Consider the following 20,209-nt stretch of genomic DNA (forward strand, 5'->3'; position numbering starts at 1 on the left):
TTCCCGACCCTAATTTCCACGCTTACCTAACTAGGAAGTACCTGCTAATTTCATACCTAGCCTGAAGTATTTTTTTGTCCCTCTCCTTGCAAAAATAATTAAACCTACCCACACCCGCACCCGCACTTATACCTACACTTATAATCGCACTATTATTCCATAAATCTCTTACTATAGTATATCCCCTCATTCCCCAGCCCTTCCCCCTTCCCCCCTTCCTCTCCCCACTTCCCCTCCCCCACCTCGAAATGGGCAAACCCACCGCCTTACCCAAGAACTGGCCGCCATCACTCCCTTACCTCCAGGAGCCCTGCTTCGCGCCCCACGTCACCAAAGCGCAGCAGCAGATCCTCCGGACCCGGCCCCGGCCCCGGGACCCGGAATCCGGATCGACGGAGACGGAGATGGGGGCGGACGCGGACATCATACCGCGGGACTTCCCGCGCGGGCCCTCGTCCCTCGCCCGCATCCTCCCCATCACCGCGCCCGAGTCGCACCCGGCGCGCGGCCAGTCCGGGCTCTTCGCCGCGCGCCCGCTCCCGCCGGGCACCCTCGTGCTGCCGTACTACGGCGTCGTGCACTCCTCCTCCTCGCCACACGCCACCGCCCACCACCACGAGCAGCAGTCCGACTACGACCTATGGCTAGACCGGGACGCGGGGCTCGCCGTGGACGCGGCGCGCGCGGGCAACGAGGCGCGCTTCGTCAACGACTACCGCGGGGTCGCGGCGCGGCCCAACTGCGAGTTTAGGGAGTGCTGGGACCTGCGGCGCGGCGAGAGGTGCATGGCCGTCTTCGTCCTGCGCGCCGGGAAGAAGAACGCGGGGAACAAGAAGGCCGCAGCTGGGGTCGCCAAGGGGGAGGAGCTCCTGGTTAGTTACGGTAAGGGGTTTTGGAGTAAGAGGAGAGACGAACTTCGGGATCACGAGGGCGTACCTGATGACGTACCTGATGACGAGGCTCCTTCTTGATTAAGCGGAGCATTGTGCTAAGGAGTTTGGACTTCGATATTTTACGTCGAAAATTGTGGGATTCATGGACTCCGACATAGCGGGGTCGGTGTCAGTGCCTATGGAAATGAGATGGAAAGTGTCAAGTTTTATTTCCATTAACTACAATCTACCTGGTTATGTGGGCTGGCATTTATCGAGGTATAAATTGGCTGGGACGGGGTATGCTCTACTCCGTATAGCCTCGTCCCTCTATCCAAATCCTAATCTCTTCTTCCTGCCCCTTGACCCACCAATGTACCCCCTTACAAGAAATTCCTGTAACCATATCCTTCGTTCTCCACGCCGATCGAGTTGGCCTTAGCATTGGTTCCCGCTTGACGTGCCGCCTCGTCATTCTTTTCGAATTTCTTATTCTCCCAGCTCAAGTATGTGCGCAGGGTCAAAGCCAGGAAAGCATTGAAGAACATGAACCCGGCGCACACGCCCATCCCCTTGATGTAGTATGGCCCATCACTGGCCGGGAAAATTCGTGTTCCGAGCAGAGGTCCGCACTGGCCGATGATGTTGAGAAGTGCGATGCCGGCACCTCGCTTAGAGTCCGATCCTTGGTTGTTCAAAGTCCAAGGCAAAATGTTGGATATGGCTGGGAATACACCAGCAGCGGCAAGGAAGACGCCAAAATACCGTACCGCAACGCTCTTGCAAGACACAAGAAGGATATACCCAATACCAGCAACAAGCGAAAGGCCGATGATCATGAGCCCGCGCTGACGTGTCTTATCTGCGATCCAGGTCGTCAAGATACACACCATGAACGAGAGAAAGTACGGCGGGGCACTAAGGCCCTGGGCATTGATGGCAGTAAACCCCATATTCTGGAGAATAGAGGGCAGGAATACGGGCAAGCTACTGAACGAGACTGTTTCAATTGGTTAATCAACATTATCATGGGGAGAAGCTTGCATTACTTACCATTGCAACTGAAATACACTGTGAAAGGCTAATGTTAGCTGCTGCCACCTATAAAGTGAGGATAATGGAATAGCCCGCAAGATTATGACCTCTCTGGTTTAATAAAAGCTGGTATTTTGGGGGTACTTACTTAGAGGCGGAATCCAAGTTTTAATATCAGTTAGTGACATAAAAACATCTTTAAAATTTATATGTCCTACACGTTCTACTCCTTCGGTTCCGGTCTGTTGGATAGCTCTAATCTTAGCGACTTGTTTTTCCTCTTCGGTTAAGAACTTCGCTGTATCGGCTGAATCGGGCATGTACATATAGGCAAGAAAGGCGACCAGAACTGATGGGATCCCCTCCACGATGAACAAGAGCCTCCAGTTGGCGATATGAGCCGGGTGACCGGAAGTTATACCATAAGCCAGGGCGCCTGCGAACGTTGTCTATGTATTCTCATTAGTACAATCCGTCATCATGGAAACATGCATTCAATCGCATAGAATCATAAAAGCTCCGGAACTAGTAGTTGACTTAAAAAATATACGTACAGCAAGAGGGGCGGCTGAGAGGAAAATGCCACACCTTACACCCAATTCGTGGCGTTTATAAAAGAAAGAAAGGAGGTATGGCACTCCCGGACCGAACCCTGCTTCGGCCATAGCGAGGAAAAATCGACAAGCCATTAAGCCCGACCAGTTGAAGGCGGCGGCCTGGAGAGAGCTCGCTATGCCCCTATATACTAATAAGTATTTGACGCACGATGCTTCTTACATAACAGGTACCTAGTACTTACCATACAAGCACACAGCTGGTAGCCCAAACTATGAGTTAAATACCCATTAGCTATATGTACCTAACATAATGGAGGATGAATGTCATGTATTTCCGGAATAGTATAACTATAAAGAAGACGATATAATTAAACGGATTCGACGAATACATACTATGCCTATTGATAACAGGTAGTCATTAGAAAATGCAGGATAATCCTGTTGCGGGCCGAGAGGAATAACTTACGGAGGTACGGCTTTCCACATCAGTGCAGCCCATTCAAAAACAACTATAATATAAAGTTAACTCATCTCAACGGAACAAGCACGACTTCAAAACTAGAGGGAGCCTACTATATGGTACATAAAATATAGTTAATAGCCACTACATCAATATACCGTTAATATTATATTATAAGTCGTTTCGTGTACGGTGTATTGATTGAAGACAAACCTGGTACTGAGCATCATCGAACCCAAGGTCCTTGCTCCTGGGCGAGAAGAAATTGGTTAGCAACTACGCGCTTAGGGGGGGAGCGGGGGAGGCTTTGAATATCGGCATTGCCCCCCCTCTTAGAGGAACGGAGATAGTAGGTAGTAATTAGTAATTCGGGCTACAGAGGAGAAAATGATGAACATACATGCCCGCCGTCTCAGCATTCCCAATATTTGAACGGTCGAGAAAGGCGACAAGATCTATCCATCGTGTATAAGTATAAGTCTTGAGCCCGTGCGGGGCAACGATGGGGGCATAAAGTATGAAGGCGACTCACAAAGTCCCATAACTAAGGGAATCAAACGCCTATCGATTTTCCTCCTAACCCTCTTCTCAAGGTCAGGATCGATGCGAAGACCATTGTACTCGAGTCCTAAAGACTTCTCATCGAGACTAGCACGTGCACCTTCTTGCTTGTCTTGCGTTGGCTCTTGGTCGCTTTTAGATACATCCATCCCGACCAAAAAAAGAAAAGGAAAAAAGGTGGTTTGCCTCAGAAAGCGGAGGTGAGTGAGCAATTAAAGCTTATAAGATTAAAAAGCGTAAAGGTTAAAGCGTATAAGATTCTCAAGCGGTCTCGGTAGTTGAATGGCGTGATGGCGCACTGCTTACTATGAGCGAACTGATGATAGTACGCAACGGTTGTAACAGTCACAAGGTTAACATTATGAAGAATTAATAAAATAGCGGTGACATTTTTATATTCCCATCGTCAAGATGTCAGTTGTTTGGGACCGGGAATAAGGGTTGGGAGATAAGTAACGACTTCCCCATTTCGGTATGGATTGAGTACGCGTAACCTTGGGACTTTACGAACGTAACCGTTGCATAAGCACCTAAACATTGCAGATTGTTGTCTGTTACCTAGTGCTATTTCGCCGAATTCTGCTGCTGTGCTATCCTACCCGCCTACGACCCCGTGATTAAATGGTAACTTCGTGGAGTCAAGTTGTCGCTGGGGTAGGTAATGCGTAAGATCTCCCGCTCGCGAATGGACGATATCAAATGAGATGATTCCAGTTATAAAGTGTGGAGAGGAACGACGGGCCCCGTCTTAGGTCTTAGGAGGTAATAGTCCGGCCTTAAGTAGGCTAGCCTTAACTTAAAGTGTGATAAGCTTTCCTATAGTTACAGTTACCTAAGACGAAATAATTAAGTCGAAAAGTATTGGATAATCGAAAAGGTTCCCTTACCCCGTAAACCAGGGATACTATAACATGTACATTACCTAGGTATGTGCCTAACCTAGGTACTTCCTTATACGCATTTTTGAATTTGGTTTTATTTGTAAATAGGATAAACTTATATCTAGAAATGATTCATTTGATATAATTACTATATGATCATGATAGGAACCTAAGTCAAGTCTTAATTATTGTTTCGATTGCCTTAGGTTAGGTATGTACTTAGTAGAGTAGGCATAACTGATGCAGAGTATAAACTCCATTCAACCTTGGAATTCACTGAATGCAAGTACAAACTCGAGCGAAACTGCCGAGTACCAACAGCCCATCTGTCTCCTTTTCTTGTGTTTCAAGACCGTGGAAGGAAAGACCCAAGTACAAAGGTAAAATAAAGAATATATGACATCACTTTCCTCGACTGATTAATTGTGAGGAAAGCGCAAGATAGTGCAAGACAGCGCATAAGTCTTCTTCTACCAACGCTCAATGAATAACCTAATATCAGACGTGAAACAATGCTACCTAGCTAGGAATAATTATCTTTGCATAAATCTAACCTAAGATGCCACAAGGGAAATAATAGCATTACCTAAAGTTTTGCTGCCCAAAATCTACTCCTTTATGAACCGAGTTGACGGGATAATACGTATGCATTGACAACAACGACAACAACAAACTAAATAATGACATTCTTAAAAATTACCACCAAAGCTCTCTCTCTCTCTGCCTTTCTTCCTTTCCTTTCGAAATAAACGAGTGCGGCTCATGCATATAGGAACCGTCTAGATGAATTCCATCTTCTCTAAGAAACTGCAAGGAGACTTTTCCTTTGTTTCGACCCCTCGTATAACAGTTTCATTGAACGGTTGGCAAACAAAGAAATAGCTTACGAACCTAGCAGCAACGGGAAGAAAGAAGGAAAGTGTGTATATAGCGCAGCTTCAAGATGGCGGTCGGATTAGAAGAAGGGGAAAGCAGCAGGAAAGAGAAGGACAGAAACATAATAACCACATAAAAAACCGAACAGCAAGATATCATCATGAGTAACTCTGTAAGCAACCGTTACTTCGCCGGCAAGCTCGAGCGGATTCAAGAGCAATATGAGGAATTCCAGAGTAAACCCGAGGCTCAGAAGGATGTCGAAGCGTACCTGAACCAGACCGAAGACCACCAATACGCTGAATATGAAAAATGGATCAAGCAGAAGACGGTGTTCACTGACTATAACCATGCTCCTGCCGTCCTCGTCGAGGGCGAAAACGTGCTCTTGATTGGAAACCACAACTCCTTCAACACCGTCCAGTACCCGGAGGACCCAGCCAAAGCAGGCATGTCGATGGTCCACATCCTAGGAATTCCCAAGAAGCCACTTTTCAACGGCGTGTCGCTGAACCACGAAACTGTATCCGTCATCGACGAGGTGGTGAGCTTATTCAAGGAATGCTGGGAGTTCCCCGACTTTCGCGATAGAGTCTCAGACCACCAGAGGGAAGCCATAGAAAGCCGGACTGCTACAGGATTGTCGGCAAAACAGAAAGCAGGGCTTGATAACCAGCCGGTTCTAGAAGCGGGAAATAAAGCCATCTTCAACTGGGAGGAACTAGCGGAACAGATCGATTCTTTGGACTTCGACGACTTCACCTTCGGTCTCCATCTATGGCCCGACCACAGCATAGGACACCTCCACGTGCATATCGTCGCCACGCCGGACTGGTGCCGCAGGTACAGCACCCTCAAGCACGACGAGAAGACAAAGGACGCCCTTGAAGTTCGCGACTTCATCCTAAGCCGTGACCGTCCTTAAGTTCTAGACGTAGATAACATATAACGTACCTACCTAGGTAACTAGTGGTAGATTGACCCAGTTACCTTTTTGCCGGCGCCTCAGCTAATCTAATATATTCCACCGCTCGCAATGATTATAACCGTTCGTGACAGACATGCCAAAGGTTCTCTCTGATAAGATGGGTACCTAACCTAAAGCAGATGCACCTAAGATAATACTCGTAATGAAGTTGGAAGAATATTATTATTATACCTGTAATTTTGATTTGACTGATATATCTTCCTCGTAAGCTTGTAATTAGGGGTAAACTATAACTACAGCCTCACTATCGGACACATTAAATAGGGGCTAGTTACCTAAGAATGAAGAGTACCTATCTGTGGTTTGTGTAATACCAGCTACCTAAACCAATCACACCTTCTAATTGCCAAGTTGAAAACTTATAATACAAGTTACCAGTTAGCTTCATCTTATTATGTGAACGAAGTATATTGATAATGACATCGTCTTCATCTAGGGATAAGTACGTAGGCTAGGTTAGGTAGGTACCTCCTAAGGTTTAAGTTTTATTTAATATCCAATCGACTTTACTTTACATGCTATATTAGATAAGAAGGGGTTACGGCTGTTTGTCTATAAGCCTAGATACCTCCTATCCTGTAGTTGTCCTACGTACTACCTCACTCCCATCTAGACGATACCTGCTATCCCAATTATACACCTTGTGGATTTATGTAACCCTGACAGGACGATATAAGGCAATAATAGCCCGTTGACCTTGGCTTCTACTAGCTGCCTTTGAACTATAAGAGAGAGAAACTTCCTATATAAACTATAACACTGCCGAAATAAAGCGCTGCTATATATTTTTCTATGAATTCCGAAGTTACCTGGTATACAATTCCATGGAGACTACCTCATGAAAGTCACCATGACTTACCATTGAGGCAGAAATGCATATATATATATATATATATACTACTTACCTAAATTGCAATAATATGGTCTAATAAACACTCTGCGAAACAGAGGCAGCCTTTCTTTGGGTGGGTATTGATCCTCGTCGAACGCTAAAGTTGAGAAGCACACACACACACACACACACACACATTCGACGCCTCGTAAGAGATAAAAAAAAGAAGAAAGAAAGAAAGAAAGAATCCTCTACAACTTTTCCTTAGCCTTCCGCTCATCCCGAACCTTTTGCATACTCCTCAGTAGCGCGTACAACGTTTGCAACTTGGGCATATCCACACCAGCCCTCCTGGCAATCCTGATGGGATTTCCGAGGATGACTTCTAATTCCATGGGCCGACCAGCCTCCCAATCCAGCAGCATGCTGGGTCTAGCGCCGGGGTTCCTCTCGGTGCTGCTGATGATCTTGTCGGGTTTGGCCAGGTTGTCTGGGAACGGCGATCCCAGGACCTTGGGCGCGGCGTTCCAGATCTCGTTCATGACCCCTTGGATGTGTTCGCGCAGCTCTGGATCGGTCAGCTGGTCGGCGTTGCCACGGCCGCCGGATAGCACGGCTGTGGGGTTAAAGGCGGCGTTGATGCACAGCTTATGCCATCGGATGGTTTGTAGTTCGAGCTCAGTGTGGGTTTCGACGTCGCGAATACCGCCATGCCGAGTCCACCATCGCGCTAACTGATCCATGTGTTGGTGGCCTCGTTTCACGACATCGCTTGGCTCACCGCTCGGGTTTAGCGGTGTGCCGAGTCCACTGCCGTACGGTCCCAGGCTTATTCTCGTCCACCTGTTCTGCCGTACGACACCATTCCTGACCTGCTCGGCGCTAATGACTGTAACAGCGCTCACAATCGGATTTTGCGGGAATCGGTCGCGGTACGGCTCCTCTACGCCCACGCCATTTTGTATCAGGACTATACAGGTCTTGGCGGAGATTAGCGGTGCGACGGTAGCTGCGTCGTCGGACCGGTCGGGAAGAGCTTTGGTAGTTACTACGATATAATCCCATCCATCTGTCGGGGTTGGCCGTGTAGGTGCGGGACTAGCTGTAACCGACGGGGTCGGGACGGCGTGCGCAATGGAGGGAAACACGGCATAGGGCGAAAAGGTATAATTGCCGAATGAGCGAGTCTCCAGTATGACTCCAGACGCGGCGATAGCTGAGTAGTTGGACCGGGCGACGAGCGAGGTGTAGATGTTGTGGGAAGGCTACGATGTGCCATTAAGGCGGCGCGACCGTCAGTTGTATGTCTAGCATACTGGTGACGATGCTTACATGGTGTAGCCGGGATGCGTAGAAGCAGCCTACTGCGCCAGCACCTACAAAGAGGATATGGACCGGTCTAGAGTAGTAAGATTAGCTGTGTACCTTCGGCGGTGAACTGCCGGGCAGATGCATTTCGGTGGCGCACTTGGTTGGAGTATCTGGGTTTGTCATGGCCGTTTGTGGCTTACGGACAAGAAATTCGAGGATCGAGGGTGAGGTGATTGGTGATGAGCGATTGTATGGGCTTGGTCAAACCTGGTTCCCGGGTTATGTCTTGGTTTTGAGAGAGAGAGAAAAAAAGATGTTGTAAGATAGAAATGACGAATGAGAACAAATCGGGCTTTTTTCTTTTTCTTACTTGCGTATAGCTAAGCTACAGGTAGGTTAAGGTACCTAAAATAGGTAAACAGTTGAAAGCTTAGGAGGTACAATACAGGTAGGTAGGTGCCTGTTTCGTTCGGATTTCTTTCAATTGCCGAGGTTGCACTAATTGAGCTGTACGGTACTTACATTTAGGTACCTGCCCTAACCTCCTTCCAAGTTTTATTGTATTGTACAAAACAATACAGGGCAGGTAGGTAAGCTTTACCACCGCCAATTTGGTATTTGACACCTAGATAATGTCCCTGTGGGTTTATTACATTATGTACCTACCTCCTAAGGTATACCTATAAGGTAGGTGTAGGTACGTATAACTTGAAGTCTCCATCTCTCTTTCATGCTGTCATGTCGCTTAGCCTCAAAAGATCCTTTCAATCGATCGTCTCCGGGAAGGACTGATTCTATTCGAGGAAGCGATCAGAGAGAAAGAAATACTCTCGTAGAAATTTATGAAAAAAAAAAAAAGTAATCATCTAGGTACCGCTCTCCAACTCGGCTCTAGAGGTTCCCGGTAAGACCGCATCTGCATCTGCAACTTTCTCTTTGGATACCAAACAAAGCGACAGAAAACAAGCAACAGGAAAAGAAGTCGGGTAATCAATGAGGCCGCGTTGGACGTTACGGCTTGGGTATCATCAAAGAAAAAAAATTGTCCCTCGATCCTGTCTTTATCATGCGCCAAGAAGAGAAATATGCGTGCTGCTGCAATGTCCATATTAGAAACATGAAGCGGTCAGTATATATGTGAGGTAGGCTGGTATTATACGGCGTTGACCTTACTTACATACATACCTAATCTACCTACCTCCTACATCCCTACCTAAGGCAATGTATGCGTTCCCGTCGCAACCCGGGCGTCGTCCAAGACGTACCTAGGTATGTATATATTATCAAAGTCTGGGCCCAGTTCCTCTTCGGCCCCGTTCCGATCGTGGCGAAACCGTGGCGGCTACCCGCCCATCCGTTTCACCCGACCCGTCGTTGCTTTTACCTATGAAGACACACGCCCAGACTCTTGGTATTCTTGGATGTTCTTGGCACTGACACCCCGAGATGGTGCGCGGGTGCTAATCTTGTGAGATGAAAAGCCGTGTAACTATATATCACCCATGAAACCCCCCTAGCCTCTAACACGAAGAGGTTGCTCGAGAAAAGGGGTCGGTGATGAATCGTGCGTCGGTTCGTAAGAGGCGTAGACGGCAGGGCGGCCAAGACCACGCCTGTTGAGCTTTCAGGGAGAGAAGGTGAGGCGCGCACAAAAGAAAAACCCCCCGAATGTAATCTTGCCAGGCGCGTGATCACCAGAAGAGAACGAAAGCCATGCGCCATACGTGTAATGAATGGCATGCCTCAACAAAGAAGGACCAAGATCCTCTCCGCTGATCGCATTACCTACTCGTGGGGTCAACTGTGGAGGAGGATGGGGCAGAAAAAAAGAAAACGGCAGAAGGGGGAGATTTCCACGCTGTGCTCGCCACGCCAACTTCTTCGCCCCAAAGCTGAACTTATCTGACGGCGACGCGCGCGCGGGCGGGCAGCCACCATACTAGGTAGGTATGTAAGCTCTCCCTGCGAGGATGTGCGGATGGCAATCATGCTTCGGCCCCAAAAAAGGCCTGCTATAACTCACGTCAGCATGGGGGTTTACGAGGATGGGAGAGATGAAGAAGTAGCGGCAGGGGAGGGGCTTGCAGGAAGTCCGTCAGTTCCGGTATCATCGTTACACTGTCCCTCGGTTGTTCAAGGGTCTTACGAGCACGTTCAGGGGCGTTCTCAACGCGGGTCCAGGCTCCTAGCCCGGACACAACGTATTCCAACTAACGCAAGTCTCGTATCATGGGGAAAATGAGGAAAGGGCCTGGGCTCCGCTGGCGGCGCGGGGGGCTCAAACAACGCAAGGTCCCAGAAGGAAACATCTAGATGAGCTGTCGCGCCGCTCCGCGTTGCGACGGGTGGATAAAACTAAGGGTTACTCATTCCTATTCGGGCTATTCCCTAGCTAGGTACTTCAACTCCTTCGTGGTGCCCACACACTTTTTTTTTTTCTAGACAGCTTTATTACATAGTGACAAGGGAGTTTTCGACGATGGTCTCTACGTAGAGACGAACAAGGGTTCGTCGTGTAAGACATATATCCCCCCCGGTGAGTAAGCTTTCGCACACTTCGGCGCGGCAGCCAATATCGCTTGCAGCTCTTGGCTAGATCACATCTTTGACAGCCGCATTAGTCTCCCACTCAGCTACCGGGGCTTGAAGTTTAAGAATGGGGTGAAAGGGGGGGTGGTGTATGGTATGATTTGTATCAACTAACCTTACTACGTAGAAACTTGTGCTTGGCTCAAATAGGGAAACTTAAATCATCCTAGGACCAACGGGTTTTAATTTCCTTTAGGCTAAGAGATGACAAGTTTCTTACTTGAATTCAAAATTATCCCTGTGAACTTAGCGTTGTTATCCCCACACGATGAAGGCGTCGTCCACTCTCTCGGATTGCCCACGACTGCAGGTTGATATTACTCGTCACCCACAGCTAACCGGCTTAACAAGCTTTATCTAGCAACCCGCAGCGCTCTCTCCAGAGTCGTCGTTGGAGATGGCGAATGAAACGAGAGCAGGAGTGATCCGGCCTGCTGAAATCAAGCACGAACTGGCAACCCCGCAGATAATGGCTGGACGACTCAGCCTATCCTCAGAGGTCCCTCGTATCCTACCCCAGCCTTCAACTACCTAGGTAGGTGCTGATGGAGGGGCTCGAAAGGGAGGGGGTCAGAAGCTATCAAAGTCGCACGGGCAGAATAGAGGAATCTAACACGGGAAATACCATGTACGTAATTCAAATGTATCCGTGAAATTCTCCTCTTGGCGATGGAAGCTTAGTTGCCTTACCCGAGTCGATGCCGTCTGCGCGTCTATCTCGCTTCCTGATACTACACCATGAGGTCATCTGACACGAGCCTAATGGTACGGGAACTAAGGCCCGCGTCTGTAGGCTTATTTTTAACTTATTTTACGTCCTGCGATCCGGGGTACGATCCGTATCGGATTATTTGCTTCTGATCTGTGAAGTTCCGAATTAATTCGCTGAAAACTACATCCCATATCAGGCCTGAACGGGGTTAACTGTCGTATTGGTTGGAAGTCACCCATCCGCGATTCATATCGCCCCATCTTCTTCAAGCTTCAGATCCTCACATAGTAGCTATCTGGTCTGTTAGCTGATTGTCTGCATAATCTCTACGCCGGAAGCTCGCGGTTCGACTACGAGTCAACTTTACAAACCTCGCCCAACACTAATGCTTCGCTGCTACCCAATCGTACTTATGGTGTGCTTGTCCTTACCACCTACAAATGCAACTTCCTATTGACCCGGATTTACTCAGAGCGAGGTCTGTGGATTCAAACGCTGAACACAAATCGAATCGCTTTCCGTTTATGCCAAACACAGATCTCCGCCGGGGATCTAAAGGCACTCTACGCAAAGCTTAACAAGGTACAGCGGAATTGATGAAATAACTAATGACCAGCCAACATCCATGCCATATTACCAGAATGGTGTGGGCGAATTCGCGGCATCGCGTGATAACCGCTTCGTAGCGCCGGAAAGAATCTATCTTACAATTGCTTGTGTTTATTCCCGCCTGAAGACTGTGGCGACGTGTAGTGAAGGAACGGAGAACTGAAAGTAATATCTACGGAGTAAACGAACTCGATCATCAGGATATACTTGCCTTTGCTTTTCGAGGTATAATATCACCTTCATAAGCTCCATACCAGCTCACAGGGGACGCGTTGTGATTGGTGGTAATAAAACAACCTGCGACAATTGTCGTGGAAGCCTAACCTAACGATCGCGGCTAGTTTAGATCTTGCTGAACAGAAGGAAAACGGAACAGATACTGGAAATTTTATGTGACCTCAACTGATTCCCGGACTCTCAAGGAGATTCAAAACGATCTCTCCAATCCGGGCGCCCAGCAACGGGTTCATACTCTGATCTTTGCCAGGAGCGAAAACACTCGCGTCAATGATTGGACTGCGAATGCCGATAAACGTATAAAACGTTTAGCTGGCATGGTATAACCTTTTACCTCTTGTGAATAGTTACCCTAGACCTTGCCATCTCGATGCTAGACTTCTAGACATCCATACGAGTAAACAAGCTACATGCTGCATAGCAACGTGCCAGTGTCGGTAAGCCCGACTCCTCTGGGTCGTCTCAAGCCGAAGACTATCAAAGCCAGCCAACCAACCAGGGAGCCCAGCGCAGGAAATGAATAAACCTACCTAGGTACGTACATGACTTGAGGTTGAGTGAACTCCGAAGCTCCGTTGCAATATGGTGTCAGAACGTAGCAGACTCATCATCATCTAGGGGCATGCAAGCCGTAGAACCCCGCGCGTCCAGTTGGGAGCTAATGAATGAATTCCAGGACCAACCTCTTGGGCAAGAGTGGTTCAAATCGGCAAAATCAAGCTTTGGAAGCTATCCACTGAAAGCGGGGAAAGCTAGAGAGTGTAACTTAAAGGATATCTTACAAGTTACATTAGCATTGGCAGTCGTCAGCCATGCCCAATAGGAATGAAAGATAGTTGCTAGCTGGGACTGACATGTCTGGGGCTGACATGTCTTATTTTTGACAAGATTTGAGCGTGTGAAAAGGCTGTAAAAGCTTGTGGGGAGCCAGGCAGGGAGCCAGTGCCAACACCTTGTGAGGAAACGCGGGCTCGTACGTAGAGGTGCCGCAGACTTGCGACCTCACAGGTACTCCTGTCAGACCTCCCTGCACAGTCCCAATATAGGAGTCGCAGATATGCAAGGCTTCGTTACCTTCTCATATCTCATGCTGGTTATTCGCTCCGGGATGTAAACAAGTACTTGCTACTCCCGGCATGTGCAGGCGAATATTGACACGGGCTAGACTGGATGTCGACAGCAACTAACAAATGTAGAAGATTATGTTACCAACTATAAGGTTGGCCAACAACTCGATCCGGCGGGCACCCGTAAGGAGCGATATTAGCAAGGATCAAGATTGCCGGCGGCATTGTCGCTTCTGGTGCGAAAGATGCATGAACACCTAGAGACCTTGACAACATACAGTGCGAAAGGTGACATGGCCTGAGTAGTATGTACCGGTATAAAGGGCTAAACAAGGCGAGCTTCTAGAAACCTTGTAGAAGCCTTGTCGAAGCATTAAACGGGCGTAGTTCAACCCAAAGGTTCGGGTGTTTCCACCTTGGGAAACCCCAATTTTGCCATAAGCTATTGGGGATTGGGTCCTGAAATTCCGAACCAGCCCGTACATTCGTCATTTTAGCCGCAAATATCTGCTCGCTCCTATTTCTGGCGACGCGCGAGACACTTGTGTGGCCAACTTTTAGGACAACCCGGGATAGTATGCAACGAACAATAACAGTGTGGGGTTCCAGTAGAAAAAAGATGCAGGAAATACATCTCTCGCACTAACGGTTCAACTTGCTCAATCAAGCTTCCCGATCCAAGGGCATCTTGATAAAGCTCGATATACCACAAAGGGTTTTGTGGACGATATTTTTTTCAGCCCACATTTAAATGGCCCTGATACCTACACCATCAGGGAACCCTATATGGTGGTAAGTAGTGGTCGCCGGCGTCTTGACATAAGAATTGCAACCGCGAGGGTGACACTAGTCTTTAGCGTAGGCAGTTAGCCAGCTCGTGGAAGGCCAGGTCAGATTCAGGGGTCCAGTACGTCGCTCACTGCCAAGTGCGGGTGTGGTAGTAGCCGCTAGGACGGTCTTGTGATGCCGCGATTATGGAGGGCCCCGAAGGAATAATGTTGGGTATCTGGGGAAATCCGCCATGTCGGGCCACAGCCGAATGGCATGTTAGCATGGCATTATGCTTGTATAGTCATGCATCCCAACGAGACGTGTAAGAAAGCAAGCGCAAGCCCAACGTGATAGATGAGATGAGCGTGCCGCTTCAGATAGGCACAAGAATTTTGGTCAGGTCGGGTTGAGGTGCAGTTGAGCAAACCCTTTGACATGACCAAACTGGGAGAGTACTAGATTATTTGCCACCGAGATAAACCCTTGGCTTGTTTAACCCATCCTTTTATTAAGACTGGGAGGGGGGGGGGGGGTCCCTCAACGTGATAGCCCATTGCCATAGTGGCGCACGTTATAGTGTTCACGGGCTAGAGTAAGTTACTGCGGAGAGTAACTTCACTGCACATCTCGCTTGAAGACGAACTACTGCAGTGTGACTGACAGGTAAACTACGCATTAGGTAGGCAAGGCTGAAACCAAGTAGATACAGCTCGGTATCTGGTCGCTGGGTTGACGATACCAGCGGACAGTAGGATTCCTACTAGGGCAGGGAGTCGCGCGGGATAGAGATTTCAGCGTCGTCGCATCTTCTCACCGCACAGACTATGCAAGTGATAGCTGCAGGGTAAAAGGTGATGCCTCGAAAAAAATGGCACAACTTAATAGAAACCCGGTAAGTTGGAAGAGGTATTCGGTTGTAGCGTAGCACAGCAGTTGCTTTCTACTACGGAAGCAGAATCGAAGAAAGAATAGAATCGGAGCAAGTCGGGTTGACTGGTATTGCCCCTCGAAAGTAAGGCATCCACGAAAACATGAATAATTGGATTGGGCATATAAAAAAGTATGACGGGTGTGGGAGGTCGAGAGTAGCGAGGAGAATATTCGGCGGGTTGGGGGAAAGAGAAAATTTTCATTACATCGTGACGTGCGATTCGTCTTGGGATGGGGGTGGATTCGGTGCAGAAAGGGAGTTAAGAAGAAATGCAAGGCGCGGGAATTGACGTGGGAGAATGGAGGAGGAAAGAAAGCGAAAAAAAGGAAAAGAATAGAAAAGAATAAAATTATAATTGAAATAAAATAGGTTAGAAGCTTAGGTGGGTTAGGTAGGTAACTACCTGACTAAAAGTAATTATCCACGGTAACTACCACAGTAAAGGGTAATTTGAGTTACGAAATCAAGGAAGCTGGGAACTGGGGCGCTTAGGGCTACCTAAGACGGGACAAGTAAGGTACGTACTTCTTCGTAAGTCACATCTACATAGTAAATAATCTATCGGGCCGGCCAACGGTGTTTTTTTTTTTTTGTTTTTTTTTTTGTTTTTTTATTCAACTCGGTAGGTATTTTTTTTTAATCGTTTAAATTAGAATAGGGCTAGGCACGAGGCCGTACAACTTCTCGAGATACTATACTGTACGTTTTCAACAGACGTATTGTGCCTGAATACATACACATTAGGTACCTAGACAGGTAGTATAGCCCATTACTATATGATATGCGAATGGATGCACGTTGGATCTAGGCCTATGCAATGTATGAAGACGCGGGTTATATATACCTTAGGTACCTAAGGTAGGGAATTAAGGTGGTTACTAAAAAATACATACGGCACCCTTTGATTCATCGTATACCTACCTGTTATACCTATACCTTATGTAGCTGTGAGGTAGGTATAGAAGAAGTAATCGTCCAAGTATGTAAATACATGCTAGTAAGCTACTGGCAGCTCCGAGCTCTTGGGTTTATACCGATCTTTTTTTTCTTCTTTTTTTTTGGTCAGCAATCCCTCGAGTCCGACTTAATCATTGCGTGTTCGGCCTTAAACAATTTTCATAACACTTACTATGTACCTTATTTAAATAAGACAATAAATTAGTACGACGATACGGAAGGATTTTGGGCAGATGAACTGGTATTCTATGAAAGAAAGATGATGAAGAAAAAAAAAGAAAGACCCATCTAATGCATCCCACCTGCAAAGACCTTACATAAGACGTTCAGGTAACTATTTGGTGATGCATTTAGTTTCATGTATTTGGTGATGTATTCTTGTACTCTTCCGGGGCTCCCGTTACATGAATTGGCGCCTACAGCGGCCGGTTGGAAATTCGTTGATGTCAGTATTACGGTGTGTGAGACGAGGCTCCGTATTCTGCACCTCTAGGATTTAGGTCCGCCCGCTACGGGGGGTGTCCGCCTAATAGCCTGTTCCTATTCGATCTATAAAATAGTGTACATAGTATCATGTATTGTACAATACCTGTGTAAGTAGGCAGGTAGGCAAGTAGGCAAGTAAATAATAATAAGAATACTACTAAGTAATAACAATTCAAGCACGAAGGGCTCAATCGAAGGGTCTGTGTTACTATGTTACTGTGTTACTGTGTTACTGTATCAAGCAACTGCTATATGCTGTACAGTAATAGAGAATCCTTCCTTGGCCTCTGAAACGGTGATGGTTGCTGTCGTCGTCGTCGTTGTTGTTGTCATTGTTGTTGAGGAGGGGAGTTGGCTGCTCTGTCCCCCTTTCCCCTACAGGCAGTTGAGTTGCTTCGGGTCTGTTCAATTCATTCAACTGTTCCTGCATAAACCAGCTGGCGCCAAACAGTCTTGGTAGTCTCACAATCCATCGTGGCTATACCGTCAGATGAATCGCTGGTTTGTATTACTCTTCGGACTTTACAAATAAATCGTAACAGACGACGATCGTTCGAAACATTTAACAGTATCTTCGCTGGTTAACAGCAAGGTAATGCCGGTATATCTAGACCAAGGACGGAACGGCCCTTCTAAAAGCCGGTCCATCCATGAGATTTTGACCTTTGAAAGCCGAGGGGGGAATGATATACACGTAGGATCCAAGACTTACGGTATCTACGCCTCTCGCGTCCGGAGTTACCAGGAAAATAGCATCTGGTCATACCCATTCTCCGTTGGAAAGTGCTTTAAACATGTTCCTGGCTTGGCTTTCAATTTTACCACGCGCCTCGCCTTGACCAACGCCGGGCAGCGAATCGACCGGACTGCCGTTGTATCATGATGTTTCCGGGCCTGCAAGTCCTTAGGTACTCGAGAAACATGTAACATTAACTGATATCAAAATTCTTGGCAGCCAAGATCTTAGATGCGCATTTCTGCCCTGGACTTCTTAGATGAGCGCTCGCAAGGATTCGGGTTATTTAGATGAGGTTATCGATGCCCTTAGGACTTTAATAATATAGATACCCAATTGACGTTGGTAGAGTCTCATTAGAGTCTCATCACAAGGTTCAGCAAACGCTTCCCAAGACGCCAGATACCAGGCTCAGTCGTACCTCGCCCACGATCGGCGAGAATAAGACTTATTATCTATGTATAGCCAATTCGCCAAGAATATTTCGCAGACACGTACGTATACAATATAGATGATCGGCTTATTAGAAACCGCTTCGATACGATTTGCCAAGGGCCAAGACGGCGGCTGTCCTGGAATGTTTCTTGGGCGTTGTAGTCGAGAACGGCTGTAAGTCAATTCCTATATAGCACCAAAGAGGTGCAATTTGTACCTATTGTACTTAATCTCCGACGTTCAAGTGCGCTCCAAGTTACTTTTAGGTTAACGAGGCTTCGGAATGACCCGCGATTCCCGAATACAATGACCGACTTACACCACAGTTTAACCCGCATGTGCACAGGCTCATGTGCCAAGAAAAGAGATGCGCAGCTGTGAATCAGATCCTAAAATAATATGCATAGGTAAGCTGCGTAGTAGGGAATATCCCTCCCAAGCTTCTCACGCCTGCCAGGAATCCAATCTGAACTCGGTGGAAGGGTGTTAACTGAGTATTACTGGTTTATAATAATTCGGAGGGTATCCGGAAAGAAGAGATAGAAATAAATAAATAAAAAAAGGAGAGGGGAGAAAAAGAAGTAAAGCTTGAAATAAGTAAGGTATATTTTTACTTTCAACGTACCGTTTAACAGCCGTAATGCCCGTTACTTAACGTTGCTATTCCTTATTCCTCATTAGGTATTCTTCATTATTCCTAGATGAGGAAAGACAAGCCGGTACCTAACTAGGTAGGTAGGTAGGTAACCAGCTATAGCTAGCTAAGTACATGCTTTTTAGCTTACTTGATAGTGTTGCATAATACGTAGGTGACAGTTATGACAATTGGGACTAGGTAGGTACCTACCTAGGTAAACGTTTTTCTATTCCCATCGTCGCGGCATGGAAGCCCCTGTCATAGTCCTGTAAGTGATCCCGCCCTTGGCGGTCATCCAAGTGCTAAACTGCTAGGTTTCCCCCCAGTCCCAAATCGAAGCTAACGAAGTAGGGGTAGGCAAGCTTAGGCAAGCTTAGGCAAGCTTAGGCAAGGTAGGCTGAGAAAGCGCAAGTCGCTACTGGCTGGCTAGTCTGGGTCCGGCGTGGGTTGCAAGTTCCTCCCAACACCGATGTAATGCCCAGAGATTCTTGGTACTGTTTTGGGGGGTGGAAAACCTTGGCTCTATCTATTTTGTACGTACAGTCTACATTCAGTCTAGGTACATCCAATCTACCAAAGCCGCAAGCGCGAGTAGATATGTTGTACATTACCTGTAGGCTTGGTTTCGCGCTAAGTACCATAGTCTTCGTTTGGCGTGCCCACCCTTTTTTTATTTCATTATATTCTTTTTCCTAGGTAATTCCTTTTCCTGGCCCTTTACCTAGTTGAGTATTACGGTGCTTCATCATCTGGATTTTAAGAAACGTTTCCAGGCCAAATCAGGCCAAATCAGGCCAGTAGTTTTCAATCCCCCCAGCCAATCCACAGACTCCGTCATTGCTAGCCTGCTAGCCATGTCTGGAGTGCCATTAGCCCGTGATGACATCCATCAACAAGTATATTCCCGGCTAGGTTTGCTATGGAAGGACTAAGTATTTTTTTTTTCTCTCTCGCTTTGGGCTTCTATTTTGAACTTGACGGTTCTTCATCCCACCAGGTTTGTAAATGATAAGCCTGCCCACCTCCATAGTACCTAACCTACGTTACCTTACCAACCGGTCCTTTGAACTCAAGACTTTTCTTTAAACCTCCCACGTTCCCCCTTCCCGAGCCGACTGCTCCCGTCACTCTCGCTTGCTCTCACTCACACCAAACTCGACAGCCGCGCCGTTTCTGATATCATACTACGGTATATATATAGAACTATACGGATATACTTCAACTTGTCGTGAAAACCACGAATTCAACTTAGAGTCTTGGACCAGTCCAGGTTTAACTCAGCAGCTGATAGGTAAGCTACTGTACTGGCGCCTGGAGGTTCTTGTCCAAGAAAAAAAAAAACGACTTACACCCACGTCAGTCAAAACCCATTTCCGATAGTCCCCATCTGAGGCAGGGCCTTTTCCCGGTCAGACTCTATTAGCCGCATAGCACCGCCGAGAAGCGTTCGCGCTGCACTGTGCAGTTCTAGCTAGCCCTTGGTGTTGGTGCCGACGGCTGATCACCGCGCGCAGAAAAAAATAATTCATTGAAACTTAATTGACCTTTTTTTGTGCGGCTCCTTAACGGGGAATAAAAAAAAGACAAGAGACAAGAGTTCTCAAACCGCAATCGCCTCAACTAAAAAACAGAATTTTCCAAGCGAAGAAAAATCTCCACTCAATCCACC

General features: G+C 47.3%; 4 protein-coding genes across 4 annotated transcripts; 2 read left to right on the forward strand and 2 right to left on the reverse strand.

Annotated features, from left to right (window-relative positions):
- Positions 1-248: 248 nt before the first annotated feature.
- Positions 249-971, forward strand: F4812DRAFT_454038 (uncharacterized protein; the record flags this gene model as incomplete). Its single annotated transcript, XM_047936573.1, has 1 exon — positions 249-971. The coding sequence occupies one exon, from the start codon at positions 249-251 to the stop codon at positions 969-971; it is 723 nt and encodes a 240-aa protein (XP_047794545.1).
- F4812DRAFT_407918 (putative MFS transporter) lies at positions 643-4,259 on the reverse strand. Its single transcript, XM_047932330.1, has 11 exons — positions 3,457-4,259; positions 3,325-3,379; positions 3,138-3,174; positions 3,038-3,068; positions 2,931-2,973; positions 2,858-2,862; positions 2,707-2,734; positions 2,462-2,645; positions 2,056-2,356; positions 1,926-1,943; positions 643-1,872 (listed from the first exon to the last, which is right to left on the reverse strand). Exons 1-11 carry the CDS (start codon positions 3,632-3,634, stop codon positions 1,256-1,258), a joined length of 1,497 nt encoding a protein of 498 aa, XP_047794546.1. The 5' UTR covers positions 3,635-4,259; the 3' UTR covers positions 643-1,255.
- Positions 4,260-5,344: 1,085 nt separating this feature from the next.
- F4812DRAFT_407921 (uncharacterized protein) lies at positions 5,345-6,272 on the forward strand. Its single transcript, XM_047932331.1, has one exon. It carries the CDS (start codon positions 5,403-5,405, stop codon positions 6,165-6,167), a length of 765 nt encoding a protein of 254 aa, XP_047794547.1. The 5' UTR covers positions 5,345-5,402; the 3' UTR covers positions 6,168-6,272.
- A 425-nt stretch (positions 6,273-6,697) lies between these two features.
- F4812DRAFT_3827 (2-dehydropantoate 2-reductase) lies at positions 6,698-8,895 on the reverse strand. Its single transcript, XM_047932049.1, has 3 exons — positions 8,531-8,895; positions 8,395-8,461; positions 6,698-8,327 (listed from the first exon to the last, which is right to left on the reverse strand). The coding sequence occupies exons 1-3, from the start codon at positions 8,554-8,556 to the stop codon at positions 7,314-7,316; spliced, it is 1,107 nt and encodes a 368-aa protein (XP_047794548.1). The 5' UTR covers positions 8,557-8,895; the 3' UTR covers positions 6,698-7,313.
- Between the last annotated feature and the right edge of the window lie 11,314 nt (positions 8,896-20,209).

Source organism: Daldinia caldariorum, assembly GCF_022478825.1.
Source record: "Daldinia caldariorum strain CBS 122874 unplaced genomic scaffold F4812scaffold_1, whole genome shotgun sequence".
Classification (NCBI taxonomy): Eukaryota; Fungi; Ascomycota; class Sordariomycetes; order Xylariales; family Hypoxylaceae; genus Daldinia; species Daldinia caldariorum.

Excerpts from the sequence above, each read along its gene's own strand:
- F4812DRAFT_407918 (XM_047932330.1), bottom strand. The coding sequence starts at position 3,634 with ATGGATGTATCTAAAAGCGACCAAGAGCCAACGCAAGACAAGCAAGAA. Across the intron at positions 3,175-3,324 it reads AATGCTGAGACGGCGGGCAT|GAGCAAGGACCTTGGGTTCG; the intron begins GTATGTTCATCA and ends CTTCTCGCCCAG. Across the intron at positions 2,974-3,037 it reads TATATTTTATGTACCATATA|TTGTTTTTGAATGGGCTGCA; the intron begins GTAGGCTCCCTC and ends TTTATATTATAG.
- F4812DRAFT_407921 (XM_047932331.1), top strand. The coding sequence starts at position 5,403 with ATGAGTAACTCTGTAAGCAACCGTTACTTCGCCGGCAAGCTCGAGCGG.
- F4812DRAFT_3827 (XM_047932049.1), bottom strand. The coding sequence starts at position 8,556 with ATGACAAACCCAGATACTCCAACCAA. Across the intron at positions 8,462-8,530 it reads AACCCAGATACTCCAACCAA|ACCGGTCCATATCCTCTTTG; the intron begins GTGCGCCACCGA and ends TTACTACTCTAG. Across the intron at positions 8,328-8,394 it reads ACGCATCCCGGCTACACCAT|CCTTCCCACAACATCTACAC; the intron begins GTAAGCATCGTC and ends GGCACATCGTAG.